Below are 22,993 nucleotides of genomic sequence, written 5' to 3' on the forward strand. Positions count from 1 at the left end.
TGGCTGCTAAAATGGCGAAACATCAACTCTGATAAAAAATGTACTTTCACCTGCGGAAAACAATGATAGCGTCAATTTTATTACCCATTTATAGCTGCCAGTGTGTCTAAGGTCACCCAAAATGACATTCACACATTCATTAGACGCTTTAACATTGAGTAAATCACATAAACACCTGAGATTTTCATTGTCATATGTTGATGTTCCTGCCGCGACTTCGCAGAAATAGAAGAAACCGTTAATATATATATATTAAAAAAAAAAAAATCGTCACGTGGTCGCGGCCTGTTAGGACAAAAACTATGATGATGTAACATGAATTATAAATTTATATCGCTTATTGCGGCGCTGGTTTGAACACGGTGTAAAAACTGACAGTCAATGTAGAATGAATGTAAAAATAGTTGATAAAACATTTATGTGATGGAATGGTTTTATTTAAAAAAATCCTGAGAAATTCTTCCTAATAAAGCACTATGTTTTACAAAAATAAAATCTCTAGAGAATTAATGCTATTTTAGCATTTGATTTAGCAAGTAAAATCTCCTGAATTTAGACTGAATGATCAGACAGAGAGACAAATTTGAGAGTAGGCTACAGTGCAATAATTTAATGTTTACAGTAACATGAGTCTCATAAACTCCACCAGATACACATAAACACATTTATATTTCATTCTAGTTTTCAGTGATTTACTGCAGTTTATTTCTAGAATGGCAAACCCGAGTAAGAGTCTGAAGGTGCTTCATTCTTCCATCGACTACATTCATGACACGAAAGTTCCCAATCAAAAATTACCTAAATTACGAGTTCCTGATTTATAAAACCAAAATTTGTTATTACTAGTTGACTGTTGTGATGTGATATAAAAATAACTGAAATTGCAGCAGCTCCAGTTAAAGATAGTTAGTTAGGTATCTGTATGCATTAGTTTGATATTTACTATATTTTGATAAAGTTTTAATATTACTATAATATTAATATAAAGTCCCTCACAGCTTCGTTTTCATTCACATAAACTGATTAAAGTGTAAAGCAAGAACAGTCTGCAACTGCACTCATCCTACACAATCTATATTATCGGATTATTATGAACTCCAATAAAGTAAATCAATAATCTCGCTGATTTGAGGATGCAGGTTTAGTTGATCACTGCTGTCTGAGAGCCTGAGCGTGTCGGCGGGAGTCAAGCGATCATTTTCTCTTGGTCTTGGTTCTCATTGGTCGGTTGAGGCTTTGGAGGGGGCGTGTCCAGTCGTTCCCAGGTTATAGGCTCCGCCTTCTTCATGACCACCTCCACTTTAGAGGCCATCATGTTAACAACACTCTTCCTGATGTCAATCACCTGTCAAACACACAATCATATATCAACAAATCGACCCAAATACTTGAACTTTGAATTCTTCTTTTGTCATTAATATACAGGGACAAAACCATTAAAGCAGGGCTATGCAGTTTCGGGAATTTCTTCGCTGTGTTCTCGCTTTTTGCTCGCAGGTTTTTCTATAGAGCTCCCCCTACAGCTTCGGAATAGATATTTGACAACACTGTCGAAAAACTTGTTGGCGACTCTCAGATACCAGAGGCTAGTAGATGAACAACATCAAAGCAGACGGGACATTCTTTACAACGTCTTCTTCATTCGGGTTCGAACAGTGTGAGGTAGCGCAATAATGACAAAATTTTAGCAGATTTCTTTTTGCCGTAAAGCAATTCTTTACATCGCGAGACCTGATATCATGCGATACTTCCTGACACTGCGTCCGGCGACCCGCCAGCTCTAAGTTGCAAGTGTGTTTTTTCCGCTCACATGCGTTTGGGGGGGGGGGGGGGGGGGGGGTGCGAGACGACTACCATTCAACGCTAAAAAAGTAATCAGTGCCTCCAGAAAAACGCGATTATGCGATCGCATGATTCAATGCATAATCAGCCAAAGTCCGGGGTGCATTTTTTCAAATACCCCGCACTTTCGCCGCATAAATTGCAGATTTCCGTGGACCACAGGCGGAAGTCGACGCTGGACAACCACTTTGCCACTTTGTCATTTTTACAAAAGTTGTAGCATATTCATTTTGTATACAGAACTTGTTGGACTCATCAATGTTTTGTAAGTTTGAGCCATGTGTTTATTAAGGTCTGAAATAAAACAAGATGAGAACTTAAATATTCCCAGCACTTTATGTGATGTAGCTTGCTTTATCATAAGCCTAGCCCGTGAGAGGACGAACCTAAGCGCACTGGGGCTTTCGTCGCGTGTGATTGCTACTATACAGAATGCCAGGGCCGTTTCTACACGGTCCTTATGTGGTTGTAAGAGGCAAGTGTTTGACGGGTGGTGTGATGGGTGTGGTCTCACATCATATCAGTGCTCAGTTCCTGATATTTTGTGTTTCCTTCAAGACCTCATGGAAAAAGGGAGGTCCTTTTCCACAATTAATGTCTACTTGGCTGCAATTTCTGCCTGTCACGTGGGCTTTGAGGGCTCAACAGTCAGGCAGCACCCTCTAATCCGCAGATTTATGAAGGGTGCCCGTCGTCAGGAGAACTGTTCCTGAATGGGACATCTCCATGGTGCTGGAGGCTCTGTCTCAATATCCTTTTGAGTCTCTGGGAAGTATTTCCCTAAAGCTGCTGTCTTTCAAGGCGGCTTTGGTCTTGGCCTTGGCGTCAGCTAAACGTGTCAGTGATCTACATGCACTCTCGGTTCATTCCTCGTGCACTAAATTCTCTCTTAGTGGAGATAAGGTTTCCCTTAAGCCTAATCTGGTTTTTATGCCTAAATGCTTCCCTGCATTCAAATCTGAGGTTTTGGAGATGTCCACTTTTCACACCCCACCTTTTTCCTCCACGGAGGATCAGAGGCCGAATGCTGTGTCCTGTCTGTGCCTTACAGACATACAGAGCCTAGAATAAGTTAACACGCCCATGCTAAAGTTGACTAAAAAGAGGAATAAAAAAATAATCTTTTGGAAATTGATCTGAAGGGTTGGTCAAAATCCCTTATAACAGTCAGTTATATATATATGTAACCTTTGGCTATAATATTGTCGACCGAATAGACTACGCCACCCCCACAATCTGGGATGGGGGACCCTAACAATGATCTCTTTTATTACGCAGGCAGTTCAAATAAATGATCTAGAAGCCAGAGTACAAAATGTTGATTTTCTTTATTAAATGGCAAGCACCGTTCTTCTCTTATGGCTGGTATGACTTGGTTGGCAACAGTGTTATTCCTTAGGAACCCAAAGAAAATTAACAAACCACCACAATTCACTCCACTCTCACTCTAAATAACTTAACCAAAATAACTTCAAAAGAAATGAAAACAATGTTCCAAACCAATCAAAACCAAATTAAAGAAATACAATTTAAGAAAATAAATCAATAATCTAAAACTCAGATTAATTAACTAGACAAATCATAATTTAAATACAGAAAAAGAGGGAAAACAATAGAATTGACATTCAAAGTAGCACAAATCAATCTGAAATCATGAAATACGCCCAATGGGAGGAAATTATCAAACCACAAAACAAATCAAAATAAATCAACCATAAAACACAATCCCACAAGACCTCCCATTGAGTGATAAATTGACAGACTTCAAAGAAACTCGTAACTACCACAAAACTTAAAGTATAACAGATAAACAAAATATAAAGTAATCAAATTCCTAAATAAGACAAACAGACTTTGAAAAGAAATAATACCACAAAACTTAAAGTATAACAGATAAACAAAACAAAGTAGGCTAATCAAATTCAAAGTTCGTTGAGGGAAAGAAACGGCGGCCGCTTGCCAAGAAAGGGTTTGACCTGAAATCAAAACCCATTTAGTTTATCATGCATACAACCTTATACATTTAAAAACAATCATATAGAAATACTCACGTTATCGATACGCTACGGCTCACTTAATGGATGATTAATGCATATAAATCTCAATGAAAGCAGCCGTGTTGTAATGCAGTCGGCAACTCGGCAAAATATTAATACTCCTAAAAACACATTTTATTAAGTTTAACAATTTAAAATAAACAAACGAACTCATTCGTTCACTCACATCAGGTGGCCAAAGCCCGCAGACAGGGCTACGCATACAACCTTATACATTTAAAAACATTCATATAAAAATACTCACGTTATTGATATGCTACGGCTCACTTAATGGGTGATTACGATCATGCATATAAATCTCAATGAAAGCAGACGCGTTGTAACGCAGTCGGCAACTCGGCAAAGTGTTAATGCTCCTAAAAAAATACACATTTTATTAGGTTTAACGATTTGAAATAAACAAACAACTTAATCGTTTACTCACATCGGGTGGCCACAGCCAAACAAGCATGACACGCACACTGTGTTCTCAAAACAATCGTTGGTTCAGGAAAGATCTTTGTTGGGCTCAGTGATTCAACTCATTCAACGCGCCAGCGGAGGAAGGAACACAACTCGCTCATTGAGAACAAACGAAAGAGAATCCCCTTTCCGTAACGCCCGCGAGACTTTAAGCAGCCTGCCCACTACGTCATCTGCCCATTTAAAGGCACAATCTACTCATTCTGGTTACATATAGTTAATTCTATATCCTTTTGAATGCTTACATTACTTTTATACTAATCAATAATCAAGTATATGCATTATCACATAATCATTTCTATATTCTTTTGTGCTTGTGAAATTATATTTTTCTCTTGAATACATGTTGCATTCCAGTCCTGGCCTAAACACGAAGGACACGTTTCGCACGTACTTCACGAAACCCACGAATCTCCGGGGGTCAAGGGTGACATGTGGCTCCTTTTCTCTGGACAAGAAGATCAAGCTATACAGTGCTTTACATGTGTTTTAAATGTATTCTGTCATGTATATTTTCTCTAGAGAGCAATGCCATTTCTCTCCCTTCCTTCCTGAGGAGCTATGTTTTGGCTAACTGATAATGCAGAGCTCAAGCACTCTTTGGCCTTGGTGATGTTATTTGGTGTTGTTCTGTGTGTGTGCGTTTGACTTTCTACATAGGCACTGGGGACACAACGCTCAGCCGTACTGGCGCTCTCCTCTAACTTGCGAGGTCAACGCTGACCTAAATCTAAGGATTGGCAACAGCTATCCTAACTAATGGCGATAGGCACCTTTTATCTGCTCACATGTGGGAAATTGTTTATGGTTTTATGTTCTCTTAGCCAATCAGATGTATGATGATGCTATGCTTGCCCTTGCAAAATGGTATAATTGGTGTATGATTTTGTGTAAGGTAGAGTTGGCTTGCGACCTCCTCGTGAGACTTTGACGCTCGCTCTACCGATGAAACTGCAAACTATTCTTCAGTAAATTTTTATCCTTTTGATTGAACTTCACGACTCCTGGTCTTCTTTCATCATATCTGGTCTCGGGTCTTATAACTGTTACCCCCCTAACAGATCTTAATGCCTTAATTAAAAAAATTAGGGAAACTCAAAAATGAGCAAATCAAACCAGCTATTAGGCTAACTGAAATAAAACCATGCCAATCTCTAGGTATGGTGAAGTGTGTGTGATGATGTGGGGCTATTTTAATTCCAAAGGCCAAGGGAACTTTATCAGGATGCAGAGTATACTAGATCCATGAAATAACTGGCCTTTAAAAATAACAATCTGCCTGCCTCTATGGGAATTTAACACAGGGATGTCCTGACTTATGCACCCTGTATTTTAAGGAAGAACATTTATTTATTTACGATACATTATTCATTCACAAAGAAAATTGGTGTCCTTAAAGGTTGGAGTTTTCCTCATTTTTTTTTTAAAATTAAGGCATTAAGATCAATTTCCAAAAGATTATTTTTTTTATTCCTCTTTTTAGTCAACTTTAGCATGAGTGTGTTCACTTATTCTAGGCACTGTATATGGCCAGGGTCAGTGCTTTCCGGAAGAGCGACCAGCTCTTTATTACTCACAAAGGGAGTCCCATATCTAAGCAACGCCTCTCACATTGGCTTGTGGATGCTATAGCTTTGGCATATGACTCACAGGGAGTGCAGCCCCAGGGGACATCAGAGCTCATTCCACGAGGGGCTTAGCCGACTCTTGGGCTTTGTTTAGGGAGTGTCACTGCAGGACATCTGCTCTGCTGCCAGTTGGGCTTCTCCTCATTCCTTTTTGCGTTACTAACGGCTGGATGTCAACAATCTCAGTAGCACATTCTGTTTTAGCGGTTGGGTCTTCTTAGCCCTTCCCTGCGACCCAATTACCCTTTAAAAATAAAAGAACAAGGGATGAATGGACCGGCAGGCCATGCACATTCATGTCATCTAGCATGCATTAACATTCCTTCCTGGGTAGGGGTGGAACGGTACTATTCGTATTGAACCGAAACGGTACGGGCGTCACAGTTCGGTGCATGAATTTACACGGAGAATACACGGTATAAAAATAAATAAAACTTGCATGCAAATGAATTAATTTAATGCGGAACTACTGTTAGATATGCAGGTTCTTTAGGGACAGATAATCTGTAGCCTCGCCTTAGCTCTGAAGCTCTGATTGGCGCCTATGTAGCCGAGCTCCGCCTCTGTATGCAGTTTTTTTGTCAGGTCGACGGTCCTGTGAATAGGGTGACCACCCGTCCCGCTGTGTTGCTGGGGTTATTATTGTGTGTGTGCCACACACGTTTCATGTCCTGCATGTGCACAGCAGTTATGTGTGTGCCAGGATTGCAGGTTCATGATTATGGGACGTGTCACGCCCGTTTCACACATAGGGTTGCCACCCGTCCCTTAAAATACGGAATCGTCCCGTATTTACAAGTAAGATGATGCGTCCCGTATCAAATCAATAAGGGACGCGATTTGTCCCGTATTTTAAATTAGGCCCACATATAGTTGAATAAAAACATAAGGATTTTGCAGTATGGATAATACTAATAGCAAATATAAAGAAATCAATTTCTTAGTAGAGAAGCTCATTGCGTGATTGCATTTTAGCGTCTTTGTTTCTATAGCGACTGAGTCTCGTGAACATGCGCTGTAAACCTGCACGTTTTTTAACCCCTTGTGCGCTGTTCGGGTCTTTTCGACCCCAAATGACGTTTGCTGAAATAAATAAAACATTATATTTGTCCAAATGATGTGAGACTTTAGACGGTTGACAACACTTTCTACATCTACAATTTTTTTTAATAAATTTGAATAATATCTGTTTTTTATGTTAGTGTGGGGGGAAAAAGTCACACTTGTGTTGTTTCAACAAAATGTCATTTTGAAACATAATAGTTTTTTTTTTTTAGGATTTATAGTTTTAGGAGGATTTATTATATATTTTTTTACTTTAGGCTATATAAATAAATATTTTTTAAACAAAAACAGTAAAAAACAAAAAAGTTAAATTCACTTTATAAAAGACCCACATTTCTAACGTTCATGGATATAGATAATTTGACATGGTTTAGTGTAAGATTTTTGCCCATCTTTTGGAAAATGCTGTTTTAAAAGTAAAGAAATTATCACTTTAGTAGATGGCTGCAGAGCTACACCATTTGCTATTTGACTAAAATACATATTTTCAATAGCTTTTAGTTGGATTCATATCTACATATTATGAAATCACAATTATAACAATAAAAATGACTTTGTCAAAGTTGAGCATTTGGGGGGGGGGGGGGGGGGGTGAATGGGTGTCCCTTATTTTGCCACACTGAAGGTGGCAACCCTATTCACACATACTCCGTATGCAGTGCGTTTGCGGTGCGTGTTGCAGTGCGTGTGCGGTACTGGAGCAGCACGCGCTATAGTGCTTTCACATATGCTGCGTTTGCAGAGCGCTACTGATACGTAGTTTCCGTGTCACAAAATAAAAAATGGGTAGGCTAAGTAATTTTGATTTTAAAACCAAACTTTAACTTTGACATTGTTACAGACATTACAACAGTATGAAATTAATTTTAATCATTGTGATTCTTTGTTTTAGTTCGAGTTGTTGACAGAAGAAAAGCTATCACGCTATATCTGTTGCTAAGATATAATACACAAATATTTTAAATTAGAATACAAATGTATAAATACTGATTATACATATTTTAAGACTGAAAAAAAAAATAAGAACCGGGAGAGGGCTAGCCCCCAGAAGACAAATGACCTTTTTGGAAATTAACATTTGATATAATAATTATTGTTAGCACATGCCACTACATTAAAACGAGTATTTTTCCTCTGCTATAAATAAGGCTGGCTGTAGCACCAAAAAGTTAAACATTTTGATTTACAATTACATAGTCAAAATTAATTATAACTAGCCTACATAACTATAACAAACTTATAATTACACCCTGTTTAACTTCTTTATATTTAAAAATAAAACTATATAATATGATTTACTTATGAATTCATAGGCTACAACTAGCCTACATATTCAGATGTTCATTTACATTTAATAAATTCGCATGACATGAAGGTTGAATGTGACGATAAACAAAATAAATAAAAAGGGCAACACAGTAGGCCTACATATTCATGTTTAAATAGAACAACATGCAGCAATAATATATATTTATATTCTCGTTTAAAACGTTTTTAATTTCTTGATCCTGTAATTGAGTAAATGTAGAACACATTAACTGTAATTATGAGTAGCTATGATCAAATTATTACAGTTTCTTGTCAATCTATATTTATTTCAATGTGAACAATACGCTCCGGTGCGGTGCAGCACAGCAAAAAATAGACTCTGTGCGTAAACGATCGCTGCACTGCTGTATACGCACCGCAACTGGAACGGATTGCCGGACCGCATCCGTGTGCAGTGTGAAAGCTCTAACCTGTTAACATGGGTACGGAAAAAAATACGCACCGCAAACGCACTGCAAACGGAGTATGTGTGAAACGGGCGTCAGGCACCGACCCTTCGGGTGACCGTCTTTCTCTGGCTTACAGAACCTCACTGTGAGTATATTGGCCAATCGGGGAGCTGTCCATGTCTTTCCCATATGTGGATCTCGAACACAAGATGATGAAAGAGAACAATGGGTTACTGTCGTAACCCTGGTTCTCTGAAACATAGAGTGGAAAGATCCACCAACTTTGCCCCACTTACTGCATGAGAAGCAAATATACCGGAGAACAGTAGCGCATGCAGGCTTTATCTGCCCTCAGGTAAGGGGGTGGGCCCTTACCTGGCATTAGCTGCGCACTTCTGTCTGTCGGTGCAATCGGATGCTTCTGCAGAGGACAGGTACGGATGCCCTTGCCATATGTGGATCTCTCCACTCGATGTTTCAGAGAACCAGGGTTACGACAGTAACCTATTGTTTCACGGGTTCAAGCGGCTTCTCGCTGTTATGAGGAGCTTTAGTGCAGACCTGACAGAGAACAAGCCATAAAACAGGAGACATTTGCATGCATTTGCTTTATCTTAGAGACAGAATTCAGCGATATCGAAGAGATAAAGGAATTTTACATGGTTCTGATATCGGTCAGCAACTGACAGTTGGAGAATTAAAACACATCAATGCAAAACAGAAAATTGTTATTTTGTTTCTTTTCTTCTGAAGCAGCATGCTAGACACCATCCAACACAAAAACACATTTATTTGAGTATAAGATATTCTGCTAATCATGAGTGAAATCTGAGAATGGCCGGTTTTCAACAACACGACCAACCCTCAAGAAAGCAAGAGATAAAGAAAGAAAGAAAGAAAGAAAGAAAGAAAGAAAGAAAGAAAGAAAGAAAGAAAGAAAGAAAGAAAGAAAGAAAGAAAGAAAGAAAGAAAGAAAGAAAGAAAGAAAGAAAGAAAGAAAGAAAGAGGGTTCGTTGGAATGTCTTTTAAAGGAAAATCTTGCATTATTGCACCCAGAGCAATAAAAAAATGACTGACACCAATAAACAGTACAAAATAAAAGCAATGTGCACTTCAGCTGCAATTATGCAATACTGCAATATCGACACTATGGCCCCGTTTACAGCTTGTATTAAGATGCATTTTGGTCACAAGTGGACGACACTAAATACAAGTGTAAATGGGGTTTTGAGCTTGTTCACTTTCGACCACTTCTAGAGGTAGTTGAAAACACATTCGGCCGGATTGCTTTCGTAATGTGTAACGCTCATGTGGTCGAATGTGTTCAAACAGCCACAAAAGACCGTCTGATCTCCGACTACTGATCTAATGCATAAACATTATGGGAAGTGCACTAGTAAGACGGGGTTTAAATTTGTCGACTGAAGACCCAAGTTTGGTTTGAAAACCGTGACAAGCACAATGTTCTCTTATCATTCCTGATTTCTAACACACACTCAGTGTTCGGCTGGTCTTGCGTCTGTCAGAGCAGAAACTAAAGCTGATGCTCTCAGTGTATTTTTTCATTGTATTCAGTCGTATTCATATGTAAATTGCGTGAACTTATTTCATCCATTAGATTGAAAGATCTGAAAAAGCCATACATTTACCCACCCATAGACCCTTCCCTCGAAGAGATCAGGACAGAAGTGATTTAAAGTGGACAAAAGTGACGGATTAAAACACCAGGTGTAAATGGGAATGTGTCTCCCTCATTCACTTGTGATTCGATCGACCAAAACGCATCTTAAAGGGGGGGTACAATGGTGTTTCATATATTCAGAGTTGTTTACAGTGTTAAAGAGATAGATTCTCATGCTTATAATGGCCAAAGTTTGAAAAGTTATTTTGAACGAATAACAGAGAATTTCTGTGCTGAAAATCATACTTCGGGTTGCAACACGTTTCGGCTGGTTTTTTTCTATCGTAGATCTAATGACGTAGACCAGAGTGGAACTCCTTATATGAGCATTGCTCTCGGAAAAGCGCGTTCACGCACACGTCGACCAGAGGAGAGAAAGACCGCGCTCATCGACGCGCTACTACCGGAAATTATCATCATCAGCGCTAACTAGGAATGGTTGATGTCAAGAATGTCTCCAAAAAAGTGTGTTTTGGGATGTGAGGGAAAGTTTACCTTGTTCAGTTTCCCAAAGAACCCAGTGTTACTGGAACAGTGGATGCAGTTTGCTCCCGCTTGACTCTATAGCTCCGCCCACGCCCAGAATCAAGGACCTCGGCTTTTTCCGGATAGAATCGGAAAGCTGTATTTTTATTTTATAAATATGATGAAACTAAAGACTTTTTGGAGATATGAAGGACGCACTATTACTCTATAGGTACTCAAGATTAACATGAGATTGACTGAAACTAAGTATTTTACCCCCCCTTTAATACCAGATGTAAACGGCCTAGACTGAAAAGTGTAAATAAATACTTAATATATCCACAATCTTCAGGCACTCACCTTCAGAGCATCATGAAACACAGTCCTGGACGGTTCGTACACGCATCTGCAAAACATGTCAGTCATGAAACTCTAGAGGGCGCAGGCTGATGGTCTTTTACATGCAATCTGCAAGCAATCACATCAATACTGCAAGGCACAAGCTGATTGGCCTCTGCTGATCCTGCAGCCAATGAGATCGCTTGCTAATCATTTAAAAAGTTTGGTTATTAGTTTGCTGCAAGCTGGTCCTGAAGTTCCTCTGAACCCCTCCACCTGCCCAGCTCCACCTGCCTAGATCTGCTACAGGATTTATGTATATTATTTATGAAGCAGCAGCATATCTTACATGATCTGTGTATCTATTAGCAGTAGCTAGTCTTTTTTCTCAGGAAAGTTCAAGAAAAAGCTCTATTATAATTAGACGTTAACTTGGGTAACACTTAAAATAATATTAACATAAATTATATAAGTAACACTTTCGATCATGAATACACTTTTTAACTAGATTAGTGTAACAAACACTGACCCTCCGGATTGATTTCTGGATCAAATCGCTGCCGCACTCATATCACTGTTATTTTGTTGTTGGTTTTAGGAGGAATATGATAGAAATTAACATTGCAATTAGTAAATAACTGTGTTCAGAGGCAGAGGGAAAAAAACAAGAAACCAGTAAAAGAATGCGAAGATTTATTTGAAAACATTAATAGATCATCATATAAAATATTTGACAGAAATAAATGTTTAGTGAAATCATTTGCATAATCTTTGTCTTCCTCTGCTGGTATAATTTACAACATCTCTTCTGTAGTCAAACTCTTGGTAAAACGTATAAAAACTTTTCCCACTTTTCACTTTGCTTTAACCGTTTGCCACGTATTTTGAGTGTTTCACATCTACATTGTAATCAATATATAATAAATTTGAAACAATTCAAAGCTGCTATTATCTAAACACTGAGAGTCCTGCAATAAAACACACAGACAGACACATATGAGTGTGAGACATTACTGAGTCACATCACATCTGGAGATCATTTTAGGAAAAACAGCCAGAGATATTAGTATATTGTAACGGTGAGTTATTCAACTTTTTTTTAATGTTCACTTTGGGCGCCAGACAGTTTAAATAATTAAATAAATAGTTAAAACTATTTGTATTCTCCGATTACAGAAAAACATAGCTAGAGTCTTGCTGTTTCATTAAGTCCATTTATATGATTTTTTCCAACAACAAAAAAATATCTAAAAATCAATCAGTGTCCAGCCGCAAGCTCTCAGAAATCAAAATAAATAAATTGGTTGCGCACAGACTGAGATAGTTCACAATTAGACAAAAGAAAACTACAACAAAAATAATCCCAAAACAGTTCAAAATATAAGTAAAATTATAATAAAAACAAAATTAAATCAAATAATATTTTAGTAGCAGATAGAGAGGATAATAATCGTTCCTGACGAAGAGTTTAAGGTTTTGCAAGAAGAGGGAAAAGTAGGCTATTTAGAGTCAGAAAGTTGAGAGCGCAGGGAAGACTTAATTCTCATTTAACCTTTCGATGATCAATACGTCGGAAACTTGTCACAGAAGGGATTAACACTCACAGGGTAAAACTTGAGAATTCTGCAGTTTCTCAAGTTTTCTCTTTTCGCGTTGGTGTTCACCCGCGGCGTCCAGGTTCCAGTTCGATTAGCCACTCAATCATCGCATGCGCGTCCGTACGCCAGTATTCCATAATGCAGACGTTCAGACTTTGTCGACATGAACAATAATCCCACCGAGCACTTCACGACACGCTGTAACAACGCCTCGTTTTCCCTCAGACTTTTCCAGACGCGGATTCAACTTCCCGACCAGACTCTCTCTTCCGCTTCTCTACTTCCTCTTTTCTTTTCGCTTCTCCGTCACTCAAAACCACACCTCTTTTTGTTGCCATTTTTAGTTTTTCGTTCGAACAAATTCTCATGATTATAATGAAATTGTATAGATTTATTTTTTGTGTTATTTATTATGATTATTAATTAAATATTTGTTCCTTTTGACTAGCGGTTCGCTACAATATTCATATTACAGACAGAGATATTAATGAAAAACTGGAAAAGATCAATAACAGCAAATGATAAACAAATCTCGCTTTATCTCACTCACTCACTCACTCACGTTTACATGCAACCAAATAATCTGTTAGTAATCAGATTGACAGCTCCGACTGAAACGGCTTCATGTAAACACTAAATCGAATTATTAATATATTATGAAAATATTAATATAGACCGAGCCTATTCATAAATCATATTCACATCACAGAATTAAACTCTTATTAAAAAATAATTTACAGAGACTAAAGTGAGGCTGAATTATCTGATAATTATAATTATCTGTGAATTATAAATTATTTGTGATTAGATTAAAAAAAAATTGGGATAAAAACGAATTGTTAACTAATAGTCAATTTGGATTTGGCTCAAATCATTCAACTGCAACAGCAATTTTGGAACTGGTAGAAGAAATAACCAATGCTATGGATAAGAAATATGTTACTGTAAGTGTCTTCGCGGACTTGTAAAAAGCGTTCGACACCTTAGACCACGAAATATTATTGAGTAAATTATATAAATATGGTATAAGAGGTATAGCTCATCAGTGGGTCAAAAATTATTTAAAAGACAGAGAGCAGTTTGTTGAAATCAATAGCATAAAATCAAGAAATTGTCCAATAAATTGTGGTGTACCCCAGGGATCGGTACTAGGTCCAGTACTTTTTCTTCTTTATGTGAATGATATAGCAAATGTTTCTAAGTTACTCAAATGTATTTTGTTTGCGGATGATACTACTTTATTTTATGCTGGCAAAAATATAAATGAGGTATTACAAGTTGTAGAGTTTGAGTTTGGGAAAATTATGAGATGGTTTAACGCAAATAGACTGTCTTTAAATATCAGTAAGACAAAATTTATGATTTTTAGTTGTATAAATAAGGATTTAGATGCAGCATTGTCAGTACAAGGAGTACAGATTGAAAGGACTCATGAGTTTAAGTTTTTAGGTGTTGTGATTGATGCGCAGTTGACATGGAAATTCCATATTGACCATGTTAAATCTAGGGTATCCCAAATTATAGCCGTGTTACATAAGGTAAAATAATCTGTTAATAAATGTGCCTTAATTTTGTTATATAATTCATTGATTGTTCCACATCTGACCTATTGCATTGAAGCATGGGGAAGTGCAAACAAGACTTATATAGAACCTGTTTTTAAATTACAAAAACGTGCCATTCGCGTTGTAAATGGAAGTGAATATAGGGCCCACACAAATTAAAATTCGTTAAAATTCAATGACTTATTAGAATATAGCCTTCTAAAAATAATGTATAAAGCTCATCTGAAAACATTACCGGATAAATTGCTAAATAGATTCATCAAGAGAGTTAGTAAATTCAATTTAAGAGGAACTGAAGTCTTTCAGAAACCCGAGTTTAGAAAAAAATTAAAGGAAAGATGTGTCTCAATACAAGGTGTCAGTCTGTGGAACAACCTAAATAGTTAAATTAAAACTTCAACATCGTTTTTTGTTTTTAAGAAGAGTGTAAAAGCATTACTAATAGAAAAATATAATGCATCAATTTAGCAGGAAATGTGATATTTGATTTATGTCTTTGTATATGTGTTGCAAAGTAGATGTGTGTTGTAAGCGCACCTCTTTGGAATTGTAATTTAACTTATGTTGATAAGGGGCAGATATTATAAGTTTATCTTCTTTCTGCTCCTTTTCATTTCTTTTTCAAAAGAATGAAATAAAAATATAAATGAAAATGAATGAATGATATTCTCCAGTTACACACAAATGAGAACTGTCACTGAAATTGGGTCAATTTAAAGACTTGAAATAAAGATATACTCACAGTAGTGTAATGTCTCCAGTTTATAATGTGGATCATCCTTCAGATCAGAGAGCAACTTCCTTCCTGAATCTCCTATTTTATTCCCAGACAGATCCAGTTCTCTCAGGTGTTCAGGGTTTGATCTCAGAGCTGAAGTCAGAGCAACACAACCTTCATCTGTGACGCCACAATAACTCAACCTGTAGAGAACAATGACACACACTTCACTCTCAGTTCAGATCAGATCAGTTTAGCAGTGAATCCATTATTAAAGAGAAAGTTCAAACTTAAAGATACAATATGTAAGATTTTTGTAATAAAATATCCAAAAATCACTTGCACAGTGTGATATATTTTCTGCAGCTGTGTACTTACAATATCCCAAAAGTTCACAAAGATTTTTAATTTCAGAGAAATTCCAATTTTAAATAATGGTCCGTCCCGGAAAAAAATGTCACCTGTCTATGACGCAATATCCGTGTTATACCTGGTTTCCGCTCGTAGTACTCAGTAGTACTGCCATAGTAACCATGGCGACAGACGTGGACAACTGTGTAGTGCAACGTCAAGCTGCACGCTGTTGTTGTTTCGTTCAAACATTATGGACCGTGGCAAGAATTTGTGACAACAGGAGAACTACAACGAGGACCAATATCAGCGTTGTGTTTTTGAGATGCAGAGAGCTCCATGTCCGTGACAAACTTCGACTTGACAGAGCTCTCACATGTACTTTATTAGACAGGTGAGCAAATGTACATAACACTAATCAATACAGCTCAACATTATGAAATGTAAGAATATGATGTGTATGTTATTCTAATGTTGATCTAGCTTACTGCTAGTCTCATACAGACAACAAACTAACACATAGAATAACATTATAACTTTCACCACACTCAAATGTAGTTTAGTTTAGTGTGATAGTGTAGACCTAGTGAAGCAGCGCTGCTTTACCTCACAAGTTTAATTCGTCAAATAAACTGACCTGTGTGAGTAGTCTTTCTGCACTTGCGGCTAGTTCGGTAGAATGAAATGTCCGTATTCCTTTATATCCGCGAGACTCGCGTGTGGCGCTGATATTTGTCTCTCATTAGCAATCGCGCCCTGCTTCATACCTCAGTCATGATAAAAACATAAATGTATTCACTCATCCATAAACATTATTAGATCCATCGACTTGACGACAAGTTCTATAATTCAGCAGGAAATGTTACGTCATCAACGTACGGCTTTGTTATTGTAAGAGGTTAGCGACCCCTAGCGGCTAATTTTTATATATATTGTAGCTTTAAAGCACAAATTAATGTTTGATGGATCATTAGATTGAGATCTAAAATGTCACAAAACATGATCATAAAACCTCTAAAGTATCATTCAATCAGGAAAAATAATCTCTTATTTGCACTATAATAAAATCCAATCTTGTGCAAAATCTGCTTTAATAAATGACACTTTTCACAACATAAGTTAGTTTTACTGTTACTTAGATCTGTACTGTGTGTGTGTGTGTGTGTGTGTGTGTGTGTGTGTGTGTGTGTGTGTGTGTGTGTGTGTGTGTGTGTGTGTGTGTGTGTGTGTGTGTGTGTGTAGCTGTTTCGTCACTGGTGTGTGTCTGTCTTTTCAGGCGTTTTCTGGAAACATCACTTTAATTTATTAAACAGTTGATCTTGAATTTTAATTCTGACTCCATGCAGAATTTAATCTGACTTCAAATTTAAGTGATTCTTTGTTTTTACAAGTTTTCTATCTTTTTATCTTTTTACAAAGTTAAAAAATACTTTAGAAAGTGTCAATGCAGAAAGATGAACAAAATTAACAGTAAGAAGGAATCCAGCATGTTCTTCATTTCTCAGTTCTGACTGTGTTGAGCTCGAGTCTGTTTAAAGTCAAGACACTGAAATGTTGATTGTGTGTGAAAGTGTGTATTTCAGTGTGACTCTCAGTCCTGCAGTTTCATGTTATTGAGGATCACCCCCCCCCCCCCCCCCCTCACTCACTCACTCACTCACTAACTCACTAACTCACTAACACACTAACACACACACACACACACACACACACACACACACACACACACACACACAGAGTGCAAAAAAAAGTTTTGTTGTAGTTGTGTTTTCAACAGTCTTATAGCAGAGGGAATGAATGAGTTTGCATAGCGGGTAGTTTTCCGCATTGGCTCATAATACCGCCGACCTGACTGCATGATAACAAATACATCACTGAGTACATGATCTGGTTGGCACAATATTCTGCTTTCTCTTAACTGGGTACCAGTGATTTTTGAGCATAGCTTAACAATGTCCCTCAAGCTCTTTTTGTCTTTCACAGAGAGTCCATTAAACCAACACAAGAAAGAAAATGTTAATAGGCTCTAAATGAAGGTTTGATAAAATGAGCATATAATTATTTTACAGACCCCAAAAGAGGTAAGCTTCCTCAGTAGATATATTCTCTGGTCTCTCGCTTAATAATGATTAGTGTTCTCACTGGATTTTAGTTGTGAGTCAAACACTGTGCCTAAGAACTTATGTTTGGACTATTTGAACATTTCCATTGTGTATTACACTCAGTTTTGGTTTGTCACTGTGCTTCCTAAAGTCTATGATTAATTATTTAGTTTTAGACACATTTAAATCAAGGAAGCTGTCGTCACTTCAGGCTGAACACTTCAAATATACTTTACATTGTGATTCATGTGTGAGAGTCAAATATGATCTTACCACAGTTTCTCCAGTTTACAGAGAGGATTCTGTAGGACATCAGACAGCAGATTCACTGATTCTCCTATTTTATTCCCAGTCAGACTCAGTTCTCTCAGGTGTTCAGGGTTTGATCTCAGAGCTGAAGTCAGAGCAGCAAAACCTTCATCTGTGAGATCACAATTACTCAACCTGTAGAGAACAATGACACACTTCACTCTCAGTTCAGATCAGATCAGTTTAGCAGTGAATCCATTATTAAAGAGAAAGTTCAAACTTAAAGCACCAATTAATATGTTTGATGGATCATTAGATTGAGATCTAAAATGTCACAAAACATGATCATAAAACATCTAAAGTATCATTCAATCAGGAAAAATAATCTCTTATTTGCACTATATTAAAATTCAGTCTTGTGCAAAATCTGCTTTAATAAATGAGACTGTTCATAACATAAGTTAGTTTTACTGTTACTTAGATCTGTACTGTGTAATATGTATGGAGTGTCAATTAGTGTGTTTTTTGTTTGTTAGTTTTTTACTTTTTTTTTTATTAAAAACAATACTTTAGAAAGTGTCAATGCAGAAAGATGATCATAATTAACAGTAAGAATGAATCCAGCATGTTCTTCATTTCTCAGTTCTGACATCACTTAAGAGGAAAATTTGTATTTAAAAAGCAATGTATAAGAACAAATTCTAAATATCACTGCATCACAACCAAAGGAGTTAATGTATGGAACAGTTGCAACGAAGAGATGAAATCATGTACAACAATAAGTAAATTTAAAAGACTATTTAAACTGAATATATTAAATAGATACGAAAAGGACTCGAGGTGAAAGTATTGTATATTGGTTCCTTGGTCTATAAATTAAGTTTAGTATGGAGGTGTTATTATTTGATCTGCTATAGATAGAGGGAAATGAATAAGATATACGGAAATGAAAGTAGAAAAGAAAAGGGGAAAACATTTAAATGCGGGTGTGTGTATGTTTGTATCTATACATCTGTATTTATGTGAATGCATGGGTTTATGTGAACTGTAGGTAGATATACGGTGTATGAAAAGATGTATGTATAAAATATCTAAAGAAGAATCAAATTGTTAGACATAGAGAAAGGGGGTAGGACTTGAAAAGTTTGTTATGAACTTCTTCCTGCTCCTTTTTGAACATGGGAACTTCTAATTTGAATTACTTACAATAATTTTGGAAGATTGTGCTGAAGTACATGACCTTATTTAGCTGCTATTTTTATTTTAAGTTTGTATATGTATGCATGTCTGTATATATATATTTTTTGTTTTATGAATGTGTATGTGTACATATATATATATATGTATGTGTATATATATGTATATGTATATATTTTTTTACATGTTCAAAATAAATAAACAACAACAACAACAACAAATCAGTTCTGACTGTGTTGAGCTCGAGTCTGTTTAAAGTCAAGAGACTGAAATGTTGGTTGTGTGTGAAAGTGTGTATTCCAGTGTGACTCTCAGTCCTGCAGTTTCATGTTATTGAGGATCAGCTCATGTGTTCAATCATTTACAGCTCAATAATCTGAACTCACAGCAGCAGAAAGAGGCTGAACACTTCAAATATACTTTACATTGTGATTCATGTGTGAGAGTCAAATATGATCTTACCCCAGTATCTCCAGTTTACAGAGAGGATTCTGTAGGACATCAGACAGCAGATTCACTGATTCTCCTATTTTATTCTCAGACAGACTCAGTTCTCTCAGGTGTTCAGGGTTTGATCTCAGAGCTGAAGTCAGAGCAGCAAAACCTTCATCTGTGAGATCACAATTACTCAACCTGTAGAGAGATGAAAATCAAATAGCATAATTTAAACACTATCGAAGAGCTTTCCAACTAATTTAAATTCCAATATAATTTAACTGTATATAAAGGTATTAGTCAGGCATCTATTATACGACTGCAAAAGGTTCAAAACGCTGCAACGAGATTATTAATGAATATTAAAAAAGTGAACACATCACTCCATCCTTGGTCTCTCTACATTGGCTCCCTGTACAATATAGGATTGATTTTAAACTTCTTTTACTGGTGTATAAATCTCTTCATGGCCTTACACCGATGTATTTATCAGATCTGTTAATGGAGTATCAGACAGGAAGAACTTTGAGATCAGGAAGCCAGAAAGGGGATCGTGCATTTGGGGCAGTAGCGCCAATACTCTGGAATAGCTTACCATTACATGTTAGTGACACTGACTCTCTACATGTTTTAAGACACATTTGATTGCCATGGCCTATTCATCCTTTTGAAGTTTTGTATGTATTTAATTAATGAGATTATGTAAAGCACATTGGTCAACATGTTGTTTTAATAGTGCTATACAAATAAAAGTGCAGTGACATTGACAACTGTAAATGTAATGTAATGTAAAATTATTTTCCAAGGTTCATGGTCAAATGTTTCTATTTACAACGTGTTTTTGCAGCGGTAAGAAATGTAGCCAATCACAGACATGTTTGCTGATCTCTTTTTTGTTCAGTGCCGATTTCTTCACGCTCACGAATCCTCTCATTAACAAAAAATAAATAATGCAAAATAGATTTTCTTTATGCAGTGGAAAAATATTGTATGGTAGTCAATGGCGAGAGACAACAAATATTTTGATCTCGTTTGAATTGTGCTCTGAATTACACATATGATGTTTGTCAATTTAAAAGATACATTTTAAAGTCAAAAAAGTCGCAGTTTGATGTAAAACTGTTGAGGTGTAAGACTGTGAAAATACATCATTACAAAGACTACAAACCCAAAAAGCGCACGTGACGTCATACCGTTTCTCTCAATGAATGAAGCTAACTTTACTGAAGCTAACGTCTGTCATTTTTTCTATAGTCTTACGTTATAGTCGTAACGTTACGCCGTCATGCCTGAGTGTTTTGTATCAGACTGCACACACACACACACACACATACAAGCAACGGATGCTCGTTGTTTCTCTTCTTGGTGATGCAGTTCATTGAGTGATTTTCACATAAATCTTCTGTTTTATGACAAACTGCGACTTTCTTGACTTTCATAATTATCTTTTAAATGACAAACATCATATGTGTAATTCAGGGCACAGTTCAGACGGAATAAAAAGATAAGTTGTCTCTCACCATTGACAACCATTCATATTTTTTCCGAAATAAGGTCCTACGAGCCGGAAGCGGAGGGGATACTTAGGCTCTCTATCCATTGAAAAAAAGTTTTGTTTTTCTTGCTGCTGAGAGGACCGATGGCCAATTGACCGTTCGCCAAGACCCGCCCCCTTTAGTTACTGTTGCTGTGTCCAACCATAGACTGTAAAAAAATATGGACGTAGTGTCCGTGACGTCACCCGTAGGTTTCTGAAGAGCATTTTTGAAGCCTAAAGTAGGCAGAGCCGGCCGTCGCCATCTTGGCTTTGCGTCACTGCTCGTCACTCCTGGATAACAGAATATGGGCAAAGAGGCGGAGCTGAGGAGCCTGGCTGTCTGAAACCACGCCCACCTAGCGCGGCGTTATCGAGTTAGCTCAGGCTTGGGGGAGGCTGAGCTAATCGGAGCTAATGCTACTCACAGTACCACGTCTGTGACTCCACAGGGCCTCGCGCTAAAGTGACCGTTGATGATAGAAATCAGAATGCCAATTAAAAGGTCCTGTTTTTGCTCTTCGAAATATTATAGTTAAAAGACATAGCTACAAGTGAGACTGTGTATCGTGATTCTGTACAGCTATTCTGCTAGTTGAAAATGTATTATGCAGTAACTTAATATTACTCTGAGAGTGTGTGTGTGACCGTGATTTATGTGCATAACGTTACATGTCAGTCACTCTTTTATTACAGTCTATGGTCCGTCAGCGCAGCATCGCTCGTCAAGTTCGTAGAGAGCTTTATTATTCAGTCCATTTCAAATTCAGATTTTGGCCGCCTCTCAAATGGGTCAAACCATAGATATGTTACCTAGTTCAAGTGAATGCGCTAGAAATCCACACTCATTCAAGGATGTACATTTATTGCATGGACGGAGAAACGGAGAAACACAGACACCGCCTCTTCCGCCTCTGTCCAGCAGTCTCTTCCGCCTCTGTCCAGCAGTCTCTTCCGCCTCTGTCCAGCAGTCTCTTCCGCCTCTGTCCAGCAGTCTCTTCCGCCTCTGTCCAGCAGTCTCTTCCGCCTCTGTCCAGCAGTCTCTTCCGCCTCTGTCCAGCAGTCTCTTCCGCCTCTGTCCAGCAGTCTCTTCCGCCTCTGTCCAGCAGTCTCTTCCGCCTCTGTCCAGCAGTCTCTTCCGCCTCTGTCCAGCAGTCTCTTCCGCCTCTGTCCAGCAGTCTCTTCCGCCTCTGTCCAGCAGTCTCTTCCGCCTCTGTCCAGCAGTCTCTTCCGCCTCTGTCCAGCAGTCTCTTCCGCCTCTGTCCAGCAGTCTCTTCCTCCTCTGTCCAGCAGTCTCTACCTTATTATCCCAATTAAATGTACTGAAATTAATGTATATGTGACACAAAAAGGCTGTTTTATTATTTTGGCCGGTAAAAAATATGCTTGGCTGGTGGATTTTTTCATCTACCAGTCCCCGTGGCAGGTGAGCCAAAAAGTTAATTTCGGACCCTGCCATTGCTTTAATTTGTTATTTATGTTTTGATATTTCATATTTTTTTTGTTCATATGTTTAATATAATTGTTTGTTCATATGTTTAATATAATTGTTGTTCATATGTTTAATATAATTGTTGTTCATATGTTTAATATAATTGTTGTTAATATGTTTAATATAATTGTTGTTCATATGTTCATTTATTAGTGTGTTATATGATAAGAATGTTGTCCTGGTTTTAAAATAAAGCATTTGAAAAAATAAAACACATTTGAGAGACTGTTTAGGAGTGTTTACCCTTTTTAGGAAAAGTATCGAAAAGGTATCGAAATCGCAATACTTGACTTGGTATCGTATCGAAACAATAATTTTGGTATCGTGACAACACTATGGGATACAGAGATTGACAATGTACTATATGGTATAAATGTTTTATAATAGCCTATATAATGCACACAAATAAACAAGAACTATTACAGAGGAATAATTAAAATAAGAAATATATAAGGTGTCAATGTTTACAGTAATTTTGTAATTTACTCAGTGAAG

General features: G+C 37.3%; 1 protein-coding gene across 1 annotated transcript in view; it reads right to left on the reverse strand.

Annotated features, from left to right (window-relative positions):
- Nucleotides 1–83: 83 nt before the first annotated feature.
- The window catches only part of LOC306997024 (NACHT, LRR and PYD domains-containing protein 3-like), a 33,635-nt gene continuing 10,725 nt past the window's right edge, over nt 84–22,993 (reverse strand). Inside the window, exons 8-12 of the mRNA XM_079610013.1 lie at nt 19,500–19,670; nt 17,865–18,035; nt 15,163–15,341; nt 11,279–11,324; nt 84–1,345 (exon numbers count right to left, since the gene is read on the reverse strand). Coding sequence (XP_079466139.1) covers nt 11,281–11,324; nt 15,163–15,341; nt 17,865–18,035; nt 19,500–19,670 — 565 coding nt within the window. The 3' untranslated portion in view covers nt 84–1,345; nt 11,279–11,280. The remainder of the gene's footprint in view (nt 1,346–11,278; nt 11,325–15,162; nt 15,342–17,864; nt 18,036–19,499; nt 19,671–22,993) is intronic.

The sequence above is a fragment of the Phoxinus phoxinus genome (assembly GCF_949152265.1).
Source record: "Phoxinus phoxinus genome assembly, chromosome: 4".
NCBI lineage: Eukaryota > Metazoa > Chordata > Actinopteri > Cypriniformes > Leuciscidae > Phoxinus > Phoxinus phoxinus.